Source organism: Chenopodium album, chromosome 19 (assembly GCF_948465745.1).
Source record: "Chenopodium album chromosome 19, dcCheAlbu1.1, whole genome shotgun sequence".
NCBI lineage: Eukaryota > Viridiplantae > Streptophyta > Magnoliopsida > Caryophyllales > Amaranthaceae > Chenopodium > Chenopodium album.
In genome coordinates this window covers 37,892,987-37,916,169 of record NC_137852.1, presented here as the reverse complement: position 1 = coordinate 37,916,169, position 23,183 = coordinate 37,892,987, and the positions used below count along the sequence as shown (strand labels likewise).

The window sequence follows — 23,183 nt, the reverse complement described above, 5'->3', positions numbered from 1 at the left end:
ATACAAGTGACATAACTATCTATAGTAGTAAGAATTACTATTACATTGTGAGCTATAAATTTCGAGGGTGGCAATAAGGTTGGCTACTACATTAAATGCAATAAAGAAATTAGAGTGTGAACATTTACACCAAAAGTCCAAAATTGATGACTTGTTTGGCATCATTTTTGGTTTTCAGTTTCCTGTTTTTTTGAAAACTAAAAACCAAAAACATGAAACAAGAAAAAGATGTTTCCACTTTTTTGTTGTCAGTTTTCAAAATTATTATGATTTTAATAAGTCTAAATATTTTTTGATCCATTATGTGACATATATAATATACTTTTAAAAAACAAAAAACCAAAAAACAGAAAACCACAGCGATGCCAAACGGACCCATTAATTAACCCTTAATAAAATTTAAATAAATTAGATATTAAAAATATACACGATTTATAAACAAATAATATATTTTTAATTGATTTAAAAATATACAGGATAGAAAAATATCTCGGGCAAAGAACTAATTCAGTGACTTTTCTATCCTGCAAATTAAAAGTCTCAAAGATATGTCTTTCCCGTTGTGCGCTGATACGACTGGACAGATTAAGAACTTGATTTAACCTCTAAATTGAGGTCAACACTAGAAATGGTGATTTCAGTATTATCAATGAGATTATTCAGAAGGGAATTAAGAGAAGAGAAGAGAATAGAGAGGGAAAGAGAGAGAGAGAGAGAGAGAGATTAAGAGGGAAGGTGGTATTTTCATTGATATCCCATCCAAGGATTACAGGGTGTGGCTTAAATAATCAGCTCACTTAATTACAACTAAGCATAACAAAATAACAACTTAGAGAATAATCTGTAACAGAAATATTCCCTCATACATTCCCTTTTCCCTCTTCCCCAAATAACAGATTCTTAGAGCTTGCCAGCTCAGCAATGCCAATTCCTTCCTCCAGCTCACTAGCCATTGCCTCCATAGTTGCAATGTGCATCATATTTATCCTTGTGCTTGTATCAATGCCCCCTTCTCGAGAGAATCCTTGACCCCAAGGATCAAAATCAGGGAATCTCTCTTCGATGACAGCTGCATCTACCCAAGTAGCATCAGCAGGGTCAGAGTCAGACCAATGAATAAGCCATTGAACCACAGCATGATTGGACCTTTTAACACTTCTCTTGTCAATGAGAGCTACAGGGAACTTATCAGCAGACTCAGTTGGAATACTAGGAACTGTACTAGTTGCAGGAGGAACAGGACCTCTATACTTTTTGAGCTGAGAAACATGAAATGTTGGGTGGATTTTGGAAGTTGCTGGTAACCTGAGAGTGTAAGCTACCTTACCAACCCTTTTAATCACCTCAAAAGGCCCAAAATACTTTGCTGCAAGTTTTTGATTAGGCCTAAGAGCAACAGATTGTTGTCTGTAATGTTGGAGTTTCAAATAAACCCAAGCCCCAACCGAGAATTCCCTGTCACTTCTATGCATGTCAGCTTGTTGTTTCATGCGGTTTTGAGCTTTAGCCAAATTCTGCTTTAGTAAGGTGATTGTCTGCTCTCTTTGATGCAGACTTCTATCAACACTATCAACAGAACTTAACCCAGGCAAATAAGGAATGTGCACTGGTGGAGCTTGACCATATAAAACTTCATAGGGGGTGGTCTGGATTGCTGAATGGTAAGAAGTATTATACCAAAATTCAGCTAATGACAACCATCTAGCCCAATCTTGAGGAATCTCAGTACACATACATCGAAGATAGGTCTCTAAACATCTGTTCAGAACCTCAGATTGACCATCTGTCTGAGGATGATAGGATGTAGAAAGTTTCTGCTGTACCCCTTGCAACTTCAACAGCTCACCCCAAAAATTGCTGATGAACACCTTGTCCCTGTCAGAAATTACAGCTTTTGGAAAGCCATGTAGCTTAAACACAAAATCCAGATAAGCTTGGGCAACTTTTATAGCAGTGTAAGGATGAGCTAAAGGAATGAAGTGAGCATACTTGCTCAATCTGTCTATAACCACTAAAATGACTTCTTTGCCCATGGATTTTGGTAATCCCTCGATGAAATCCATAGTCACCTCTTCCCACACTCTCTGGGGTATAGGGAGAGGCTGCAGCAACCCAGGATAGGCACTATTGTCATATTTACACCTTTGACAGGTATCACACTGTTGTATGAACTCAATAATGCTATTCTTGAGGCCAGACCAATAGAAAATACATTTCACTCTCCTTAAGGTAGCTTCAATACCTGAATGTCCACCCACAGCAGAGCTATGCAGCCAGAATAAAATTTTCTTTCTCAAATCCACATTGTACCCCACCACTAATCTTCCTTTCTTTCTCAGCTGTTCATTACTCCATGTGAATTGCTTGTGAGACTGAGAATCTCTTTCTAAATCTTCAATTATTTTTTTGGTGTTTGGGTCATCCTGCCAAGATTTTTGAATTTCTTCCAGCGGGTCAGAGTGAATAGTGGAGACCACCATATTCATTAATTGAGACTCACTGACCCTCGACAATGCATCAGCCACCTTGTTCTCAGCTCCTTGCTTATATTCAATAGTGTAAGTCAGTCCAGCCAATTTAGATAGCCATTTCTGATGAAAAGGTGTGGCTATCTTCTGATCAAGGAGATGCTTGAGGCTCTGCTGATCAGTCCTTATTATAAAAGGAAAAATCATGAGATAATGCTGCCACTTCTTCACTGCAAATACTAGAGCTAACAGCTCTCTTTCATAAGCAGACAAGTGCAAGTTCTTTTCTGATAAGGACTTGCTTATAAAGGCAATGGGGTGTCCTCCCTGCATAAGCACTGCACCAATTCCCGTGCCTGAAGCATCAGTCTCAATGACAAAAGGTTGCTGAAAATCTGGAAGTGCCAGGACAGGTGGAGTTGTCATGGCTTTCTTCAGTTGATCAAAGGCTAAAGTGGCTTCTTCTGTCCAAGAGAAGGAATCTTTTCTCAAAAGATTAGTGAGTGGCCTGCAAATTTTTCCATAATCTCTCACAAACCTTCTGTAATATCCAGTCAAACCTAAGAATCCCCTTAGTTGCTTCAAGTTCTTAGGAAGTGGCCAATCTAGGATAAGTTCTGTAGTAACCCCTGCCTTTGAAATAATATGACCCAAGTAATTCACCTGAGTTTCCCCAAAGGTGCACTTCTTCAAATTTGCATGAAGAGAGTTATCTTTCATAATCTCCAAAACCAGATGCAAGTGATGCAGATGCTGTTCCCAGGAAGAGCTGTATACCAAGATGTCATCAAAGAAAACCAGGATGAACTTCCTCAAGTATTGCTTGAATACTTGATTCATGAGAGACTGGAATGTAGAAGGAGCATTAGTCAAGCCAAAAGGCATAACTAAATACTCAAAATGCCCAAAATGTGTCTTAAAGGCAGTTTTGGGGATATCATCTTTACTCATTCTAATCTGGTGATAACCAGATTTCAGATCAATCTTAGAGAAAAAAGCAGATCCTTGCAATTCATCAAGCAATTCCTCTATTATTGGAATGGGGAACTTGTCTTTTACTGTGGCTTTGTTCAAAGCCCTGTAATCCACACACATCCTCCAGCCCCCATCTTTCTTTTTGACTAAGACAACTGGAGCAGCAAATGAACTCTTGCTGTTTCTTATCATTCCCTGATTCAACAATTCCTGAACCAAATCTTCAATCACATTTTTCTGGGTGACAGGATACCTATAGGGTCTAATATTGATGGCATTAGTACCCTCTTTCAAAGGTATTTTATGGTCAAAATGCTCTCTGACTGGAGGAAGCCCATTAATTTCTTGAAAGACCTCAGGATAAGAGTTTAACAATTTCTGAATATCTTCAGAGTTAATACTCTGGTTCTGCAGCTTAGGTGTCCAATCATTGGTGGATTGTACCACCTGTAGCATGGATAGCTCACCTGAGTGTTGCATAATTTTGGTCAGTTGCTCAGAGTTGATTTCTCTTATTCCCTTCACAGCTGAACCTCTAAGTTGCACCTTCTTCCCATCATGCTGAAATTCCATAGTGAGATTCTTAAAATCCCATAATATAGGTCCTAAAATAGAAAACCATTGAATTCCCAATACTACACTACTACCACTCAATGGTAATAGCAACATGTCTGCTTTGAACATATAGCCCTGCATCTTCCAAGTAAAGTTTCTGATCACAGCATCACATTTAATTTGTCCACCATCGGCTACTTTTACCCACATAGGGGTGACTTGCTCCACCTTACACCCAAGTTTCAAAGCAGTAGTGGTGTCTACAAAATTATGTGTACTACCACTATCAAGTAAGATGTGCAAGGGATATTTTCCATGTTGCCCTCTCAGCCTCATAGTATGGAAATGGCAGTTTCCATCTAAGGCATGTAAAGAAATTCTGGGGTCATCTAACTCATCAGTACCACCATTAGCTTCCAACTGCTCACTGACTTCCTCTTCCTCCTCCAACTCATCTTCCACCTCAATATGAAACACTTGAGGTTTCTTTCCCTTACACCTATGCCCAGGCTCAAATTTCTCATCACACCAATAGCAGAGATTCTTAGATCTTTTCTCATTCATTTCTGCTGCAGTGAGGGTTCTTCTGTTTGTGTTTGGTTTATAGGTGTTTTGTGGGTAATTTCTCCATGGTTGTGAATTTCCAGTTTGTGGTAGAATGTGTTTTGGGGTAGGTAAAAGAGGTGGTAAGGATCTGGGTTGTGTTTTGGCTTTTCTAGCTTTTAGAGTGGCTTCCTGCAATTTGGCTAAGCAATGAGCCTGTTGCAGAGTGGTGGGATTAAACATTCTCACAGATAGTTGGGTTTCTTCCTCCATTCCTCCAAGATAACAACTCAGCAGATACTCCTTAGACATACTCAGTCTGCTAGCAATGCTATCAAAGGCATCATGATACTCTTGCACAGAACTAGTCTGTTTCAGAGCTTTTAATTCAGCCATTGGGTCATCATATAAATCACCAAATCTACTGGTAATATCCTGAACATATTGACTCCAAGTTCTGGGTGAATTAATTTTAACATAATTTTGATGCCATAACAATGCCTTCCCTTCCAGATGTATAGCAGCAAGTTTCAGTTTCTTACTATCATCAATATCATCTAGCTCAAAAAATTGGTTACACTTATATAACCAAGACTTCAAATCATCCCCATTGAACCTTGGAAATTCAATTTTAGTCAGTCTGGTCGAATAGTAATTGTTTGATTTGTTCATTTCACCAAATTTCTCAGCCGACTTCTCATTAGAAGCTCCTACCACTACTAGATCATCATTAGTTTTGCTTTTATCTGCAACTAACTTAGTGATTTGTACAGATAATCCTAGCAACATATCATTAAGTTCAGCAATAGATTTAGTATTTTGAGCAATACTAGCATTGTTATGAGCATAATTTTGAGTAAGTGTCTTACTCTGTTCTTCCAGCAAGCTCTTAAGAGTTGTTTCCAGCTTCTGAAGATTTGCAGCAGATGCTGCTTCAACCTCCTCTGTATGCTGATCGGTGTTCTTCTTAGGAGGCATCCCGGCCGAGGATCAACCTGGCTCTGATACCAATGATACGACTGGACAGATTAAGAACTTGATTTAACCTCTAAATTGAGGTCAACACTAGAAATGGTGATTTCAGTATTATCAATGAGATTATTCAGAAGGGAATTAAGAGAAGAGAAGAGAATAGAGAGGGAAAGAGAGAGAGAGAGAGAGAGAGAGAGATTAAGAGGGAAGGTGGTATTTTCATTGATATCCCATCCAAGGATTACAGGGTGTGGCTTAAATAATCAGCTCACTTAATTACAACTAAGCATAACAAAATAACAACTTAGAGAATAATCTGTAACAGAAATATTCCCTCATACATTCCCTTTTCCCTCTTCCCCAAATAACAGATTCTTAGAGCTTGCCAGCTCAGCAATGCCAATTCCTTCCTCCAGCTCACTAGCCATTGCCTCCATAGTTGCAATGTGCATCATATTTATCCTTGTGCTTGTATCATGCGCTTCCTCCGTTCAAATTCTAAAGTTTCTCCCACTTCACTCTTCCATCTCAAGTAAGCTACTTTCCCTTTTAGTTTCAAATTCAAATTTGTTAACGCTTTTTAATTGATTTTTAATTCCTGCATTTGGTCAATTAATCGTAGGAAAATGGGAAAATTGCAGATTAAAAACTGGGATTTTCTACCCATTAAACAATTACTCCAGAAATTGTAAGAAATTCAGTTTGCAATTGAATTGTTGTTCAAAAATGGGTTCAAATGGAGAATCGAAATTGGTTTGGATATGGACTGAGAACAAGCAAGTAATGACTACTGCAGTTGAAAGGGGATGGAATACCTTTATTTTTGATGTCAATTCTAAAGAGCTTGCCAAAGATTGGTCTTGTAAGTTTGGTTTTAATCTTGAATCTTTCTACATTTGCTATTTCGTATCGTAATTGGTTAATTGTAAGTTTTACGGCCCATTTGGTAGGCGATAATAAATGGTTGTGAGTATTATTTTGTTTGGAGAGCCTCATGCCTAATGGGTTGTTAATTGTATTAGTGGCTTGCAAGTTGTAATTGTGATTACAGTTCGTTAGTTTTTTTTGTCTGAATTTGGTAAATTTATTGGGATTTCTGTTAAAAGCTTGGTTTAGGTTTTTAGGATATTGAGGACACCATTTTTTTTTTCTTTTTTACTTCTAGTGTTTATATAATGACAGAATCAATTATTAATCGGTTGTTATTCGTATGGATTATAACGAATCTACATAAATTGTGAATAACACGGTCTAATGATTACTTGTAAAACAAGGTGAAAAACATCTTACTCTAAGGAGAGAGTCGATATACTCCAAGAGTTGCTAATTGCACTTATCTTTGTTTGTTTTAAATTGGAATAATGTTAATTTCTAGTTTGGATTTTTGTCAAAAAAAAATTTCTAGTTTGGAGTATGTGGGAAACAGCATTTAGATTATGGTGATTTTATCTACTTACCCCAAATTTAATAAAGCAAAACAAACCAACCTTTCTTTAAGACTGTAGCTTTGTGCAGTGTGCACAAGATTGATGTTTCCCCTTCTATGTCCCTTTTCAATAGACAAGTTTCAAGTGTTTGAGAATTAATTTGGGAATTTCATGCCATTGTTTGCACTTTCACGTACTGCTAATTCTGTGAGAATGACGCTAGGTTTGTTTCTGAAATCACTTGTTTAATAGGTGTTGAAATGTTGTCTCTTCTGATCGCACATCAAATAGTTGTGTATGTACCTTGAGTTCTTTAGTATTGAATAGTTTAGTGGAAATAAAGTACTATCGTATAAAATTTTACATCAAATAGAAGACACAAAAAGTGCAGATAATTTGGAGCTATTGTCTAAAATTGATTAGGAATGTAATTGAAAGATGAAAAATGTAAAAAAAAGAGAACACTGAAACACTGCTTTACAAAAGTAGGAATCGTGCAAAAGTTAGGTATATGGTTGTAGAAGTTTACATTAATCTTAAGTGAATAGCTTTAAAAGTTAATTATATCAATTATATGTTTGTGTATAATTATGGTGTGATAATTATACAAAAATAAGGGCAATCAGTATAAAGCAACATGAGAATATCAAGTGTCTGAAAGAAATTATTCCTCCATCATAGGTTTTTTATCTTAAATATTATCAGTGCAACAAAGGGCAAGAGGGCTGGTAGTTGAAGCAAAGAGAGTGTATATTAAAAATTGCTTTCATGGATTGAATCTTGATTATGAGTTAACTCATCAGTATTGGGAATGGTGGCCTGAAGGGGCAATAAAGAACAAGTGTCTCGTTTTTGCATTGGGTAGATCTAGGTCTACATGTTCTCATAAGAAAGCCTATGTTTTTTTTTCCATCTGTTATCTCATTTGTTTAAGTACGAAGCCAAGTTGGTGAACCACGTTAAATTTGCGTATGCTTGCATTTTTGCTCTATTATATCTTTTCTCACAAAGGAAACATACTTTAGCTTTCACAATTCTGTTCATCTTCTGACTGTTTTGATGATTACTGTTCTAAGTCTTGCATATGTATCATGCAGCAATTGCATTGATAAATCCTGTGTACGCCAAAGACGGAGCACTGTTAGACCCAGAAAATAGAAGTGTAGCTTCATTATTGGAGATACCATCTCCTCAACAGCTAGACCAAATGCTCCTCACAGATTTGTCAGAGAACACTGTCATTCATTTACTAGATTGGCAGGTATACTCACTACTACATAACGTTAATAGCTTTATATCTATAGAACATAGATCATATGCAGTTACTTCCTGATTCTCTAGGACTCTTATTAGTGGGTGCGTAAGTGCGTTGTCATCAATCTTATTAGTTATTGGCATTTGTTAAAATTTAACATTGTAATGCTTTAATAAGGGCATCTGCCTGTCTGGACTCCCACCTTTCCATTTGTTATATCAGATGATTACAAAAGGAAATTTATTTCAACCCCTCTTTTTTAATAATTGATAAAATGAACATGCAATATAAGATCTCTATTATGAAGGGTTTCTAACATATGAATTATATTGGAATTGTGCACCCTATTGTTAGCACTTTGCTACAATGATTCTAGGATGCAATGGTTGATTATCTCTGAATTTCAGTTACTTGACTGTCTTAACTGCTTATGTTACCCTGATTGATTTTGTTTTTAACCTAGCTGCTTTGCTTCTTTAGGTGATACCTGCGGAAAATATCATTGCAGCTTTCCAAGGAAATGACAAGCGAGTTTTAGCTGTTGCCGAAACTTTCATAGAGGCCCAAAATTTCCTAGAGGTATAATGCCAATGTTCTACAAAGTCAATGCTTTGTCTTGCAATACTCATCCATGCCTTCAAAGTGCAATTAAATGATACTTCTGCTGTTTATTAATCCTACTTTTTATTTTTAGAAAAAAAGAAACTTAACTCGAAATTATTGAATGTGATTTTTAGGCACTAGAACATGGTCTTGGTGGCGTTGTCTTAAAAGTTCAGGATATTGACCCGGTTCTCAAATTGAAGGTAAGTTTGCTAGATGTAGCTGCAAATCTGCAATGCTATCAATTGTGTATTTTGTACGCAATATCATAATAATAGTTGTCAGGATTATCTTGACAGGAAAAATGAGGCCAGAAATTCCTTGACACTAATAAAAGCAACGATAAATCAAGTACATATGGCTGGAATGGGGGATCGTGTTTGTGTGGATCTCTGTAGCCTTATGAAACCTGGAGAAGGACTTCTGGTCTGTTCTTTTTCTTGTTCTCTTGTTTATTAATAGTTTTGCTTGACATTCATACTATGTTCTGAAATTTTGTCTTAGGTGGGTTCTTTTGCTCGAGGACTTTTTCTTGTGCACTCTGAATGTCTGGAGACTGATTACATTGCTAGTCGGCCTTTTAGAGTTAATGCGGTGAGTCTTGCATAATTGCTTGTGGTAGTACATTATCAGTATTTGCAATTTTGCAGTCTCTTGCTTTTTTTTTTTTTTTTTTTTTTTTTTTTTTTTTTTTTTTTCAGTCATCAAACTTCATGGTTATTAGTAACGATAGGATCTTGCAATTTTGTTAAAAAATACAATCTAAGATATGCACGCTATGCGTGTACAGTATAAGAAATATACTAATAAATTATTATATGTTCTTATGAAAGTTGAAAAACCAATTGTCTAAAGCTAAAAACACACTACTTGTACATACTTGGAGATAATGAAATGATCCTATGAAATTAACTTTGCAAACATTATCCTTTTGAAACGACAAACGTATTTTTGCTGCTTGCACTTTTTTGGTCTTAAAAAGATTTTATTAGTAATTTAAGGCATTTATAACAATAGCTATGAAATTAGGTTATAATAAATCTAAACGTTGTGTATGTAGAACATTAGGGAAAATAAGGTAAGAGAACTTCTTTATGAACAACATATATAGTGAACTTCTCAAGCATGCTTTCATAGGTAGGCATGTAAGCTCTAAAGTCCATCGACTAAAGAAAATACTAACAAATCGTCACAATCAAGAAACAAGCTATAAGAAAAGTACATGAGAACAGTCGCTCATTCTCATCAATGACTTTTCAAATTTTAATTTCTTGTTCATTTATTTGAAACTTCCTTTACAAATTTGTTAAGCATTTTAGATTAACCTAAGGCTAATAACCAATTTGTGACGCCCCCTCCCAAATTTCCAATTTTTTTAAAAACATTCGCAGAAGCATAAAATAGTAGATTAGGGGTATTAACACCTCACTTAGGGCCTGTTCTCATTGACTGAACGGAACTGAAATGAACTGAAATGAATATTTTACAAGAGAAGGAAATTAGAAGATGAACTGAACTGAATTTCAACGTATGAGAACAGTCCCTTAGACCACATTCTTAAGTGATAAGGTTAACTTTATATAACCACTAAACCAATATATTCAAGAGCCATGTATGCATCATAATTAAGTCGTAACTTGATTAAACTAAGTATTACAAAATGTCTAGCTTTGATCTTGTGCGATTGAAGTTGAACTAATGCCATTGTGTCACACTCCGACATCGGATCGTGCGGCGCGCTCTTGTTTATTGACGATAAGGATGCAAGCCTAACGCGGAAAGGGTACGTGAGCACACAGCAACACGGACCAAGGTTATCTTAAGGGAGCACCATAGTATGAAAATGCGGTTTCGGTTTCGGTCGCGATCGCGGAAACAATCACGTGATTCAGTAATGGAATTGATGCATTGATCGCGGAACTTATCGCGGTTGTCGCGTAAGAATTTAAAATAATATTAAAATTTTAAACTCTGTATTTTTATAATGGTTTTTCTCTTAAATTTTTAAAATCTTATATACTTATAGATGTATACTGTTGTATTTCCCTTTTTACTACTCCACTATGTATTTACACTCCTCTTTATTCGTACTTAAAATTAAAATCTTCTTTTTAGTGTGGGGCCCTAGTAGTAAATTAGTACATTAATTGAAAAAAGGGGAAGAGAAGGGGTGGGGGGTCAGGGGATGTGAAATAAGAAAAATGCAGAAGGATAGAGAAGTAGTGGGGTCAGGTCAATTTCAAAAGGGAATAAAAAGTGATGTCTGGTAACCGGTTGTACCCCATTTTATTTAAAGAAAACTCGACTTTTATGGAGAATTCAAAACCCCTCACTACAGAGCTTTAAAACTCGGTGTTTTTTCTTCGGAAGTTGTTGGTAACGTTTGATGTGGCCAAATTTTACTTTAAAACGGTCGTATCGGCCTAAATCGCAGAGTATTGTAAAGCAGCGTGCTATACCGTTAAATATTGGAACGACAGCTTCAAAATCCGTTACGTCTCGACAGATTCGCGACGTAACGGTCGAGTTTTTGAACCATGGGAAGCACACGTCAACAACGAGTGTAGAGTCGGGGCTTGTGATGATCGATATTAAAGCGGGCACAAGTAGGACCGACGACAATGTTTGTCTTTTGAGGGTCTCTTGGTTTGGAGGGGATGCTTTTAAAAAGCACAATATCTATAAAGGCTTGAACAACACATAAGTCTTAAAGCAATAAGGAACGAGGTTAGGAGCTTTCGGCCTTTCGCTCCTTAAAGAGCTTTATATTGAATACATGAGAATTACTAGTAAACACTAAAACTACAATCACACAATAATTCTACCTAGAGCCTAGAGAGTATAAAGAAAGACTTTAAAGACAATACATAAGGGAAAATACAAGTAAAAGGGAGAAGAATACATAAGAAAGGAATTGGATTATAACACATTGCATCTCGGTACTTTTGATTCCTTTATCTTGGACTGTCAACAAATTAATGTAATTTTTCTTTTTAACATTTATTGTAAGTGATTTTGGGTTAGTATCTTCCATGATACATATATAAATTATAACTAAAAATAAAATTAGAAAATTGTTTGTACAGATCTACTTGGATTGAGTTCTTCCGCATCCAAACAATCTTGTTATGGTACCTAGATGGTCTTGAATCCATCTAAGTTATTGTCGACTTTAAATCGTCGGAATAATCACCCTGCTTTTTAAGATGATGGAAATGACTTGTAGACCTATGCAATAAAAGGCATCTCCATAAATGTGTTCTTAAATAATAGAAAACTATTAAGATTATAGAATAATATATCTCTAAATATAGAATGCTATAATTACCTTAGATTATTGAAACTATATAGAATTGCAATGTGTTCGATGCGGTCTAAAGAAAACAATAAACTATACTTATCTTATATCATAGAAGACTATACTTTTTTTTTGAAAAACATCATATGTGTTATTCCTATTAAGATTAGATTGTACACTTTCGAAATTCGATTATGACTAACTTCATACTTATTGAGTTATTGTCCATTGCTCTTTTAGCTAACTATTACTTTTACCTTGCATCATCGAGTAGGGAACTATTATAAAGCTATGAGTTGCCTGAGATAGATGTATGCACATGACATATTTGGTTCTAATTTTGCTGGATGATCTTGTCGACACTTATTGGTTGATGCCATTTTCATATGAAAGTCGACCATTATTCAGTTACTTTATTGCCTTACTCATTGTTTATATTAAAAATTCATTATAATGTAACTATAATTTACCAAACCCCGAATCATTTTGGGACTAAGGCTCGACATCTCAATGATTAGTACATCTCCATATGCTTATGAACCAACTCTTGCTAATGATTAGTACATCTCCATATGCTTATGAACCAACTCTTGCTAACGACAATGGCCTCAACTACTCTCAAAATCACCATATAGAACTAGAATATCTATTACAAGGTCAAGGCATAAAAGAAATCTAAGATTGTTTGCAATTGAATCCTAGTTTGGATATATTACGATGAAAATTAACCTAAAGAAAGGTTGTACCCATGACTTAAGTTACAAACAAAACAAACTCGAAGCAAAAATGTACCCACAAGCATATAAATTTATTTCCCATGGGGTGGTCATCTATCATTCTTTTGCCTTTTCTTTTCATTTACCCTCTATTTTTTTTTTAATAGAGTATTCGTATAAGATGCTAGTAATTTCAATGAACAAGGAGGTAAATGACTAAACTAAAAGCCAAAGAGCCTTTAACTTGCTAGCTTGAAAAGTTATCATACAAAACAATCTTTATTTCTAAAATTAGTTTAAGCTGCAATCATGGGAGTTTGGACTCAAGTTCTCGATCTAAGCACTTAACCAAAGCCTTGCCACTCATTCAACATGTAGTCGGCTATAAAAAATATAAATTCTCACTTATGAAATACTGTGGGATCAATTACTACCTTTCAGGGTTTAAATTATTTTGAGATGAGCGACTCCTTACCACAAACTCAGACTTTGGGTTTCATAAATTTGGAGAGGTTATTTTCACACTGATCTAAACTTTTTAATTCTGTGTTCAATCAATGGTATATATTCCATCCTCAAAATCTTATTGCCAAAAGAAACAAAAATTCATCCATATAAAATTTAATATCATCATCGAGGACTTCTTTATAACAAAAAAGGGTTTTCAAATTTTAATTTTTCATTCTTTTTGCTTTGTGTGTTTGTGTGTGACTAAGGAATACAATGTGAAAACAAGCATACAATCCACAATTTTAATTTTTTTTTTTTTTCCATGAGAAATAAATACAAGATTGTGGAGGAGAAGTTACAATTGACTTTGGTGTAGTGCCTCTTAATTGTTTAAGATGGTAAAAGAAGATTTGTTAGTATTGAAAAGTATTAATGGAAACAAACATGATCATAAGTGAATCTCACGAATAAGATCTCGATCTCATTACACCCTAGCGTGATAATTGCAAGCCGGTACTTATGAGCTATGTTACTCGGACTCGGGTACCCATGTCCGACACGAGTACGTGTCCAAGTGTCCGACTCGGCTATTTTGTGAAAAAATTCTATGATTTTCAACTAAAATGAAGTGTCCATGTGTCATACCCATGTCCGAGGGTCGAGGGTCCGACACGGGTACTTGAGGTAAAATGAAGAGTCCGAGTAACATAGCTTATGAGGGTGTAGCTAGGTTCAAGCTCAATAAACATTAGATTCACATTAGTAAGTTTTAAATCATCGCTTTTAACCACAATTTAGAGCTCTTAAGAGTCAACCAATCATTCCACAACCCATCCATGTACTAAAGTTTGCAAAAACTTAATACAATTAAACTTTATGCTCAAAATCAATTCCAATTTTACCATTGAAGGACAATCATACCACCATCAAAATGACTATCAAAATGACTATCAAAATAAGCTATCACTAGAGAGGAAGGGAGAGAAAGGAGTAAATTAACAATATAAATTTTGCATTTAGAGTTTTAGCTTTCAAAAGAAGCAAATTTGGATTCAATGGGAGCAAAACCATCAACCAAGGATCAAACATGCACTCACCATCAAGAACTGCCAACCATAGTATACCCAAAATCCAACCCTAGGCAAATGGAAGGATAATGGAAGAAACCTACCTATTCTCCAAAAGACTCTCAAACCCCGACAAATCATGCACCTAAGCCCATATATAGTTGAATTAACACACCCCTCAAACGGAGCATCGTCCTCAGAGATTGAAAACAAGAATGGGGGTAGGGCCAATGTATAAAAATGCTTAAGGCGCACTGAAGCGAGAGGGATTCTACCGTGCCTAGGTGCGTCTCTTTGGAGCGAGGCGCACTACATGGCCATTTGAAGAAGTTTGCTTCAAGTGCGCCTCGTGCGCTTAACCAAAAACGCTTCGCTTAAGCGCATACTCCTCTCGTTAGCCTCCCTACAAAGCCCCGTTCCTAGTTGAATTGGGAATTACAAACCCACCTACCCGTAGTGGTGAGGGCCCTCTACCCAAGTTAGAGCGTCATGTCCTTCACAGCCTACAAACTATCAAGTTCTCGGCAGTGTTGACTATAGGGGGAACCCGAATCACTTTTATGACCCAAGGAACTCATTGTACTTTCTGAGTGGTTTGATCTTCCTTCTGAGTGGCAACACGACCTAAGGATAACTAGGCCTTTGGGCCTACCCCCTTTCTTATTTGCATAATTCCGTACCAAGGATGTTGCCCGGTTCTGCTTTGAGGGGCGGTGCTCCATTTTTTGGGCTTAAGTGCATGATTAGTTGGTGTTTGGGAGTCTTGTATGCTGAGTAGGGTTAAGTCTTCTTCCATTATTCTTCCATTTGCTTAGAGTTGGATTTTGGGTAGCTTGTGGTTAACGGTTTGTGATGGTTAGTGGATGATTGATCCTTGATGGTTGGTGTACTCTTTGTTTTTCTTTAGTAATTTTATGATGTTGGATGATGAGATGTTGTGTTAATGCTTTTACCTCCCTTTGAATCCAAATTTGCTTCCATTGAACCCTAAATACAAATTCTCACAGTTAGTTTACTCATTTCTCTCCCTCATTCTCTTGTGATAGCTTATTTTGATTGTGGTATTAGTGTCCTTCAAATGTAAAATTGAAGTTGATTTTGAGCATGAAGTTGAACCGTGTTAGTTTTTGCAAACTTTGGTATATGGATGGGTTGTAGAATGATTGGTTGGCTCTTTAGAGCTTTGGATTGTTTCAAAGTGATGTTTAGAACTTGCTAATGTGAATCTTATGTTTGTTGAACTTGAATCTTGCTACAACTTGAATAAGAACCAACTTACAATTACCACGCTAGGTTGAAGTGGGATAAAGATGTTATTTGTGAGAATCACTTATGATCATTTTTGTGTGCATTGTTTGTAACAAATTTTCTTTGACCATCTTATACAATCAATTGACACCAAATCAAAGTCAGTAGTACCTTCTCTTCCTTTAAATTCTTGTATATATTTCATTTAGAAAAAGAAAAAAAATATGTGGCTTATATGCTTGTTTTCAACATTGTATCTTTTGGCTCTAAGGATGTGGGTACTATATTGCGGAATTTCACAAATTTTATTTTTTCGACCTAATGAGGATCAATATGCACAACACATAAGAATTACATAATAATATTTTTGAGGAAATTTTGCATTAAACCACCTTTTATAACCCTTTAATTGCAGGAAATCACCTTATAAATTTTTTTTTTGCAAAAACACACCTTAATCATAAATTTTTTTGCAATCACACACCTTTTCCCGAAAAATACCCATTGACTTGGTTTTCAGGGGTTGACTCGACCATGAGACGCCCTAAAACCGCTAACCCTCCCTTTTCCCCAGCCACCCACTTCTAGTGGCCGGCGACCACCTCCCTCCTTCGTCGCCGACGACCTCATCCCCTCCCTTTCCCAATTCCCCTCCTTACACCCAACCCTCAAGCCCTAAACCCAATTCTCGTACCTTCGTGAAGTGCAACATCCATGGCGGTTGACGAACAACGGAATTTGGGTCTGGGCAATAAATCGAACGATGACGCTTTGGGAGGAAGAGGAGGAGAGAGAATTTGTGGGCGGCGCTTTAGGAAAGTGGGTAGTGGTGGTGGTGGATCTTGGGTTCGGGTGGTGAGAGTGAAGGAAGTGATGGTGGTTAGGTGGAAGAGGAGGAGAGAGAATTCGTGGGTTGGGGGAAAGGGAAGGGAGCAAGAACGCCGGCGCTAGGGTAGGGAGGTGGTCGCCTTCGCCGGCAGTGGGGTGGGGAATTTGGTTGGCCGCCGGAAAAGGGAGGGTTAGTGGTTATAGGGTGTCACGTGCGAGGCACGTGGTCGAGTCAACCCCGGAATACAAGGTCAATGGGTATTTTCCGGGAAAAGGTGTGTGATTGCAAAAAATTTTACGATTAAGGTGTGTTTTTGTGAAAGTTTTTTTATAAGGTGGTTTCCTGCAATTAAAGGGTTATAAAAGGTGGTTTAATGCAAAATTTCCTATTTTTGAAGCGTGAATTCTACGTTACGATTAGCTATGAATTTAGGGAGAAATAGAGCCCCAAGCGTTGCTCCTTTACTTGGCACACTGGCTTTCAATTGAACATCCACCAAAACTATATAGGTTAGGTGAAAAAGGCAAACCACCACGATCACCACCTTTGATAGACAACCGGCCACCACTAAACCACCACACGCGTGTGAGGACGAGGGAGAGAGAGATAGAGAAAGCTAGGTTTCGTGTTTGCTAATTAGGGTTTGTTGAATGGTCACTTAATTCCAACCTTAGACACCTAATCTATATATAATCATATTATATTTAGATAAGGAGTAACCCCAAAACCCATCAAACTGCTCTATGTGGCCAACCACCTAGAGGGAGGGCCTATAATGGACATTTCCTCTTATGTTCAATCTAGGCCTCATAGTGTGACCTTATAGGATTTGTTCTAATGGGCTTTGACCTATTATACTAGCCCAAAGATCATTGAGACCTCTAGTTATGACATTACAACGACCTAAAAGAACAAACTTAATTATCTCCATAATTCGATCCCATATATATCTAGTAATTGCACTTGACGAAAACACAATTCCTTCATTAGGCACTCAAAAAAAATTGAAAAATGAAAACCCTTTTTGCCTAGAGTGGTTCCCAATGATGATATTGATTATTGTATTGTATGTGAATGGATTTTTGCTTTCTTATAGTAATAAGATTTCAAGCATAGAATAGATATCCTTAATAAAACATCGTAGCAAGTTAGGCTAGTGTGAAAATAACCTCTCCAAATATATAAGATCCAAAGTCTAAGTTTATGGTTAGAAGGGGTTGCCTATCTCAAGGGAATTTGAAATCCGAAAGGTATTACTTGATCCCATAATGTTTTCATAAGTGAAGTTTTATATTTTTCTTGCCGACTACATTTTAAACGAGCGACAAAAGGACTTTGATTAAGTACCTAGATTAAGAAATTGAGTCCCAACTCCCAAGATTGAGGCTTAAACTACTCGTAGAAGAGAGTTTTGTATGATACCTTTTTAAGCTAACAAGTTTAGGGTCTTCGAATTAGTTTTAATGGTTTACCTCCTTGTTCATTATAATTACTAGTATCTTAGCTTTATGCTCTCTAAATAAAAAAAGAAAAGAAAAAAAGTGATCAAAAAGAAAAAAACAAAAGAATGATCAATAACCACCATCCTTTCTATGCCTTAACCTTGTTATAAATCTTCTAGTTTTGTATGGTGAGTTTGAGAGTAGTTGAAGCCATTGTCGGTGACGGAAGTTGGTTCACAAGCATATGTAGATGGTACTTTTCATTGAGATGTTTACCTATTTTCTTCTAATTCTTTCGACAAGTCATGAGATGCTACTAATAGGGGAAATTTAAACTTCAGTAGGGAACACAGTAAGATTGGTTGAATGTGTCTATGTCGAGTAATTTGTAGGAAGGTTGTCTAAGATAGTCATGCCTGTGGTTGATCTTAAATATTTACCTCATGCTTGATTTTTATTGCTTAAGGGTTGTTATATTTATGCATCTGGTAAAGTGGAATTATGAGAATTACAAGGCACCAAAGTGGAATTATATTAAACCTCATGGCACTTAAGTGAAAATTTTCCTAATGACCAGATATTTAAAGAGAACACATGAGAAATGTGATAGGTTTTTGATAACCTTCACAAGTAATATACCATATGAAGTAAATTTCACTTACACAAATGTTTTCCCTTGAGATCGTAAAACCAATTACACTGCTAAGCATAAGTTAAAAGAGTTAATGTTGTTAAGTGTATATTTAACCATACTACCCCTATTTCCATTTGATCTTAACGTTTACTATTTGCATAAATTCTAATAATATCGATGAGTGAGTCTGTGAGTGGGTGGATGCTAGAAAAAAAGTGGTTCAAGGAAGAGAGAATGTAAAAAGGAAAATTGACACTACTGACATTTTTCGTTAAAAGGCCTCAATTATCTATTAACTCATAGCGGCCCCAACTTAGGGGGATTCTTCTTAAACCAATCCCTAACTTATATAACCAGGTACACTAGTTAAAATTGTCATTTACTAAAACTTAAGTGGTTTGTTTTATTGAAAATTAATGTTTTAAAGTGAAGAGAATAAACCTTAGAGGAAGGAGAGGGGTGATTAGAGTGGTGGAGGATTAATTTTTTACGCCTAACTAACAAGATATGTGGCACTATTTACTGGTCAAACAGGTTAAATATATGTAAGGGATCTTTTAAGCACTCTCCTAAAGTTAGGACCGCCATGAGTTAATCGATAGTTCGGACCTTTTAAAGAACACCGGCCATAGTTGTCCCGGTGTCAATTTTTTATTCATGTATAAAAAGTGAACCGGTTTAAGGAAAAAAAAAGGTATAAAATAAGAGTATGTGGAAAGGTGAAAATATTGTGGGTAAAGAGGTTTAACGTAGTAAAAGGGGTTTTGCTAAAAATGGAATAAATTGAAAGTGTTAAAAAACTTTTATAGACACGAAAATGGAAAGTGTAAAGATCATCAAGAAGCATAGGTATTTTCTTGTGACTCTTGCAGCCTTGCAGGTTTAGATAAACAGGTCTGAACTACACCTTTATGATATTTTAGAAATCTTTTTCTCGAAATATTGCTTACGATGAAGGTACATATCTGAATGATTTTCCCCCAATGACTGTCCATTATTAACCAAAATCCATGCAACATAAAACAATTTATCAGATAATAGCTCTATTAACTTCCTCATAGAGGGTGCATCAAACGAATAATCCAAACTGTATCTTATCCGAACAATACAATGGCCTTGTGTATTTGATATGGTATTTGTAACATACTTAAGTGTGCACATGAATTTTTAGGGACCTGTACATGCATATGTTGCTGTACCCGGTGGAAAGACATGCTACCTGTCTGAGCTAAAATCAGGGAAAGAGGTGCTTGTGGTTGACCAGAATGGACTGCAAAGAACTGCAATTGTTGGTCGTGTTAAGATAGAGACCAGACCATTGGTTCTAGTAGAAGCCAAGGTATGTGCTTGTCTTCCATCTGCCAAGCTTTGATCCATGTGTCTTTGTAAGTTGTAGTAGTGTTTTCTCATGTCTTCTACAAAACTAGTATCATAATTGTCATGCTGTATAACTGGGAAAGGGCAACTAGAAATTTTTCAAGTAACATTCTACTAAGCCTTCTCTTCTATGTTCAATAAAGTTGACTGAGTCATCGCATCTGTAAATTTTGCAAACTCATGTTAAATTTTGTGAAGCATGGAGATGAAAGGGCGGAGAAAATGGATGGCAGTTATTCTTTCCATTTTGGTGTGCAGAGGTTTTAAACAGTTTTCTGTACCTTTTTCCTTCCACAAGCTCAGACACCTTTGGGGCATTCTGTAAAGTATACAGCTATGAGCTATCCTCCACTCCTGAACACCCTAGAAAAGAGGACTAGGGAAAATAAAGAAAAAGAAATTGATGTTAGTTTTTACATCCACAAAAGGCTCTCCAAATTGTGCGCAATCTAGTTGTTACAGGCTGTGTTTAAGGAAAAAAGGTAGCTTCTAGGTAAGATTGTTTACATTGCTGAATCCAGACTACTCAAGAAACCGAATTACATTGCATGCTCTATTCTCTCTGCCATTCTGAGTAGAGTATTTTGAAGTACTTTACCTGGTGGATAATGAAGGAGACTACATTCTCTATTTTTATAGTTCCCATATTGACTTTTTGCAGTATTCATGTAATCCACTTTGACCATATATTTATTAACTATATATGAATGTGATTGTAATCATGGAATACGCTATTTATGTTTATTATATAATTAAATAAATAAAATCAACTTTTTAGTGTTTACTGTGTTCTACTTGTAACCTTATAGGTAGCAAAAAATATTACTCCGTAATGATTCAGTAGTACATTGACAAACATTTGAAGACAACATGATAAAAACTAAAGAAAGCGGTGGAAGTTTATGTTATCACTGATTACATCTTTTGCCATTTCAGTGTGGCATCCGGCAGAGATTGCTGAGATAGGTGAAATTGCTATCCTTTGTCAAAAATGAGCTGTTTTGCACTGACAAATACACTCTAATTTTTTCTTGCGCATGCTGTTTTTGCTCTAGTAGAGAGTATCAAATGATTATATTATGCCGAAAGGGGTACTGAATAGGGGAAGCTACTGAAAGTAACATAGTGCTGATATTGTGTGTTTATAAATAGAGAATGCTGCTATCTTGTATTCAACAGAACACTCTGTTCACATGATAGTGATTGGCAGAAAGGAGGAATTAAAAAGTCATTGACTGAGATGATATCGACAGTTCTATCTTTATTGAAATAGGGTGTTCATCCTAAACACATGATGAGGTACTTGGGGAAAACTTCTTAGGTGTTCCACCTGACACTAATTAAAAGATTAATCTGGTGACTGTTTCAATTTTTTAGCTTGGTGTTGCAAATCTTGCAATCTTAATACTCTAATATGTCTTTGATGTGCATCTGTTCAGTTAGTGTTGATATTTTTTTTTGTTTCTTTAGTTGGATTGTGGGTAAATAATTTTATTCTTTCATCTAATCACTGTGTTCTCTACTCAATGCACTTCTGCTGATGTCTATTGTTCTCGTTTGCAGGATTCTGATCAAAGTTCTTACAGTATACTCTTACAGAATGCAGAGACAGTTGGTTTTGTTTCTCCTCATGGAGGTGCATATTCAGATTCTCTTGCTCTTATTTTCTTACTCTTTTTTTTGTATTCGTTTTTGGAGATGGATTTATCCATGGATCACTTTACTGCAGGACATGGTTGTGTAAGAACTCCAATCCCTGTGACTTCTCTGAAAGTTGGTGATGAAGTTTTGCTCCGGGTGCAGGGTGGAGCTCGGCACACTGGGATAGAGATTCAGGAATTTATTGTAGAAAAGTAAAGAAGCTGCTGATGTCCTCCTTAGGCAGTTTTCGATCTACTGTCAGGAAATTAGTACCCCTATTATGTTGTTACCTAGCAATCATGAGGTATATGTTATTTGATTTGTTATTTTGGTAAGAGCTAGTGCACCCTGCGGCCTGCACCCAGCTTGGTGTGTGTATACCACATTGTCACGTGTGTAACAGTGGTGATAGGGCATGTATACATCATGTATCACGTGTCGATGCATGAATGAGACCTGATAGTCTAATTTGGAACTTTTATTGTCTATGCAATTATGCATGCAAGGGTAAAGATATCAATAAATTGTGTTATTAAAGTTGTAAAAGATGTATTTTGTTTTTTCCTTGTAGCATTGTAGGTTGTAAATTGCACCATCGCCCCTCCCCCTACCCTTAGCTGCACCTCCCCTACCCCTCCGCCCCTCCCCTCCAAAAGCCCTCCGCGAACAATTTGAGTAATTTTGGCGCTAGGTTTTTTTAGTTTAGTTATAAGGTAATTTTAGTTCAGGACACTTTGGATATCGAGTCTGTTCGGATCAAACACTTCTAGTCAACTTTTAGTCGGGTCAAATTTGAGTCAGGCCATTTTAGGTATCGGATCAATTTCGGGTCATGTACAATAGGGTCGGGTCAGTTCAGGGTCAAGATCGGGTTTACATTTTCGGGTCGGGTATAGATTAGGTCGGGTCAACTTTGAGTTTTGAGTCGGTTTAGAATCACGGATTGTATCATTCGGGTCAGGTCATTGGGTCAGGGCTAAGACTAGCTTAAACTAATAACCTCTGTATATAATAAACTTTTAAATATCTCTTGTACAAAGTGTGTAATTATATAAGGATATTGGACATTCACATACTTGTATATTGTCTGTTAGTGGACCAACTCAACCAAAAGCTTAAGCTGATGGTTGAGGCCCAGGAATATGTTTTATACTCTATCACGCCCCCTCACACGAGAGTTCGTTTGGGCTAGAAGTGTGGATGCAGCATGGGTCTCCCTCATACCCATCGCTTAATATTCCACTTGAAAGTGGGGGGTGGATGAGATTCGAACCCGTGACCTTTGTGTCACGCTGGCTCTTGATACCATGTTAGTGGACCAACTCAACCAAAAGCTTAAGCTGATGGTTGAGGCCCAGGAATATGTTTTATACTCTATCATTGTCTTTGACAATTTTAACTGGGTTGATTGATATCTTCATTGGTTACACAACTTTGATTCAGATGATTTATATCTTTTCCATGATTATAAACTACTTAATCAAGAAATCTTTTATCATTATTGGCTGTCAATCTTGTCATAGACAAAACACAATCGATACACATTGACAACGTACTCTCGCATATCAAATGATTATATTTCCTCACATAAGATATCTTTCTTTGATATTATATTTACATTGACCATTATCTCTTTTATCCTTTCTTCTTATTGATCATTTCCTTTGAGGTCCTCATTGATTC

General features: G+C 36.5%; 1 protein-coding gene across 2 annotated transcripts; it reads left to right on the top strand.

Annotated features, from left to right (window-relative positions):
* Positions 1-510: 510 nt before the first annotated feature.
* LOC145595408 (uncharacterized) lies at positions 511-22,040 on the top strand. Of its 2 annotated transcripts, none has more exons than XM_081651815.1 (11): positions 511-569; positions 5,997-6,045; positions 6,136-6,375; positions 8,038-8,201; positions 8,676-8,774; positions 8,933-9,001; positions 9,084-9,224; positions 9,303-9,392; positions 19,654-19,821; positions 21,423-21,495; positions 21,663-22,040. In XM_081651815.1, the coding sequence occupies exons 1-11, from the start codon at positions 549-551 to the stop codon at positions 21,833-21,835; spliced, it is 1,287 nt and encodes a 428-aa protein (XP_081507941.1). In that variant the 5' UTR covers positions 511-548; the 3' UTR covers positions 21,836-22,040. The 2 variants fall into 2 exon arrangements, with proteins under 2 accessions (XP_081507941.1, XP_081507943.1); XM_081651817.1 differs by having other exon boundaries at positions 21,589-21,851.
* The last annotated feature ends 1,143 nt before the right edge of the window (positions 22,041-23,183 follow it).

Bases quoted from the DNA above. Each gene is read 5' to 3' on its own strand.
- LOC145595408 (XM_081651815.1), top strand. From the start codon at position 549: ATGTCTTTCCCGTTGTGCGCT. The intron at 6,046-6,135 runs GTAAGCTACTTT...AATTAATCGTAG, and splicing joins ACTTCACTCTTCCATCTCAA to GAAAATGGGAAAATTGCAGA. The intron at 19,822-21,422 runs GTATGTGCTTGT...TCTCGTTTGCAG, and splicing joins TGGTTCTAGTAGAAGCCAAG to GATTCTGATCAAAGTTCTTA.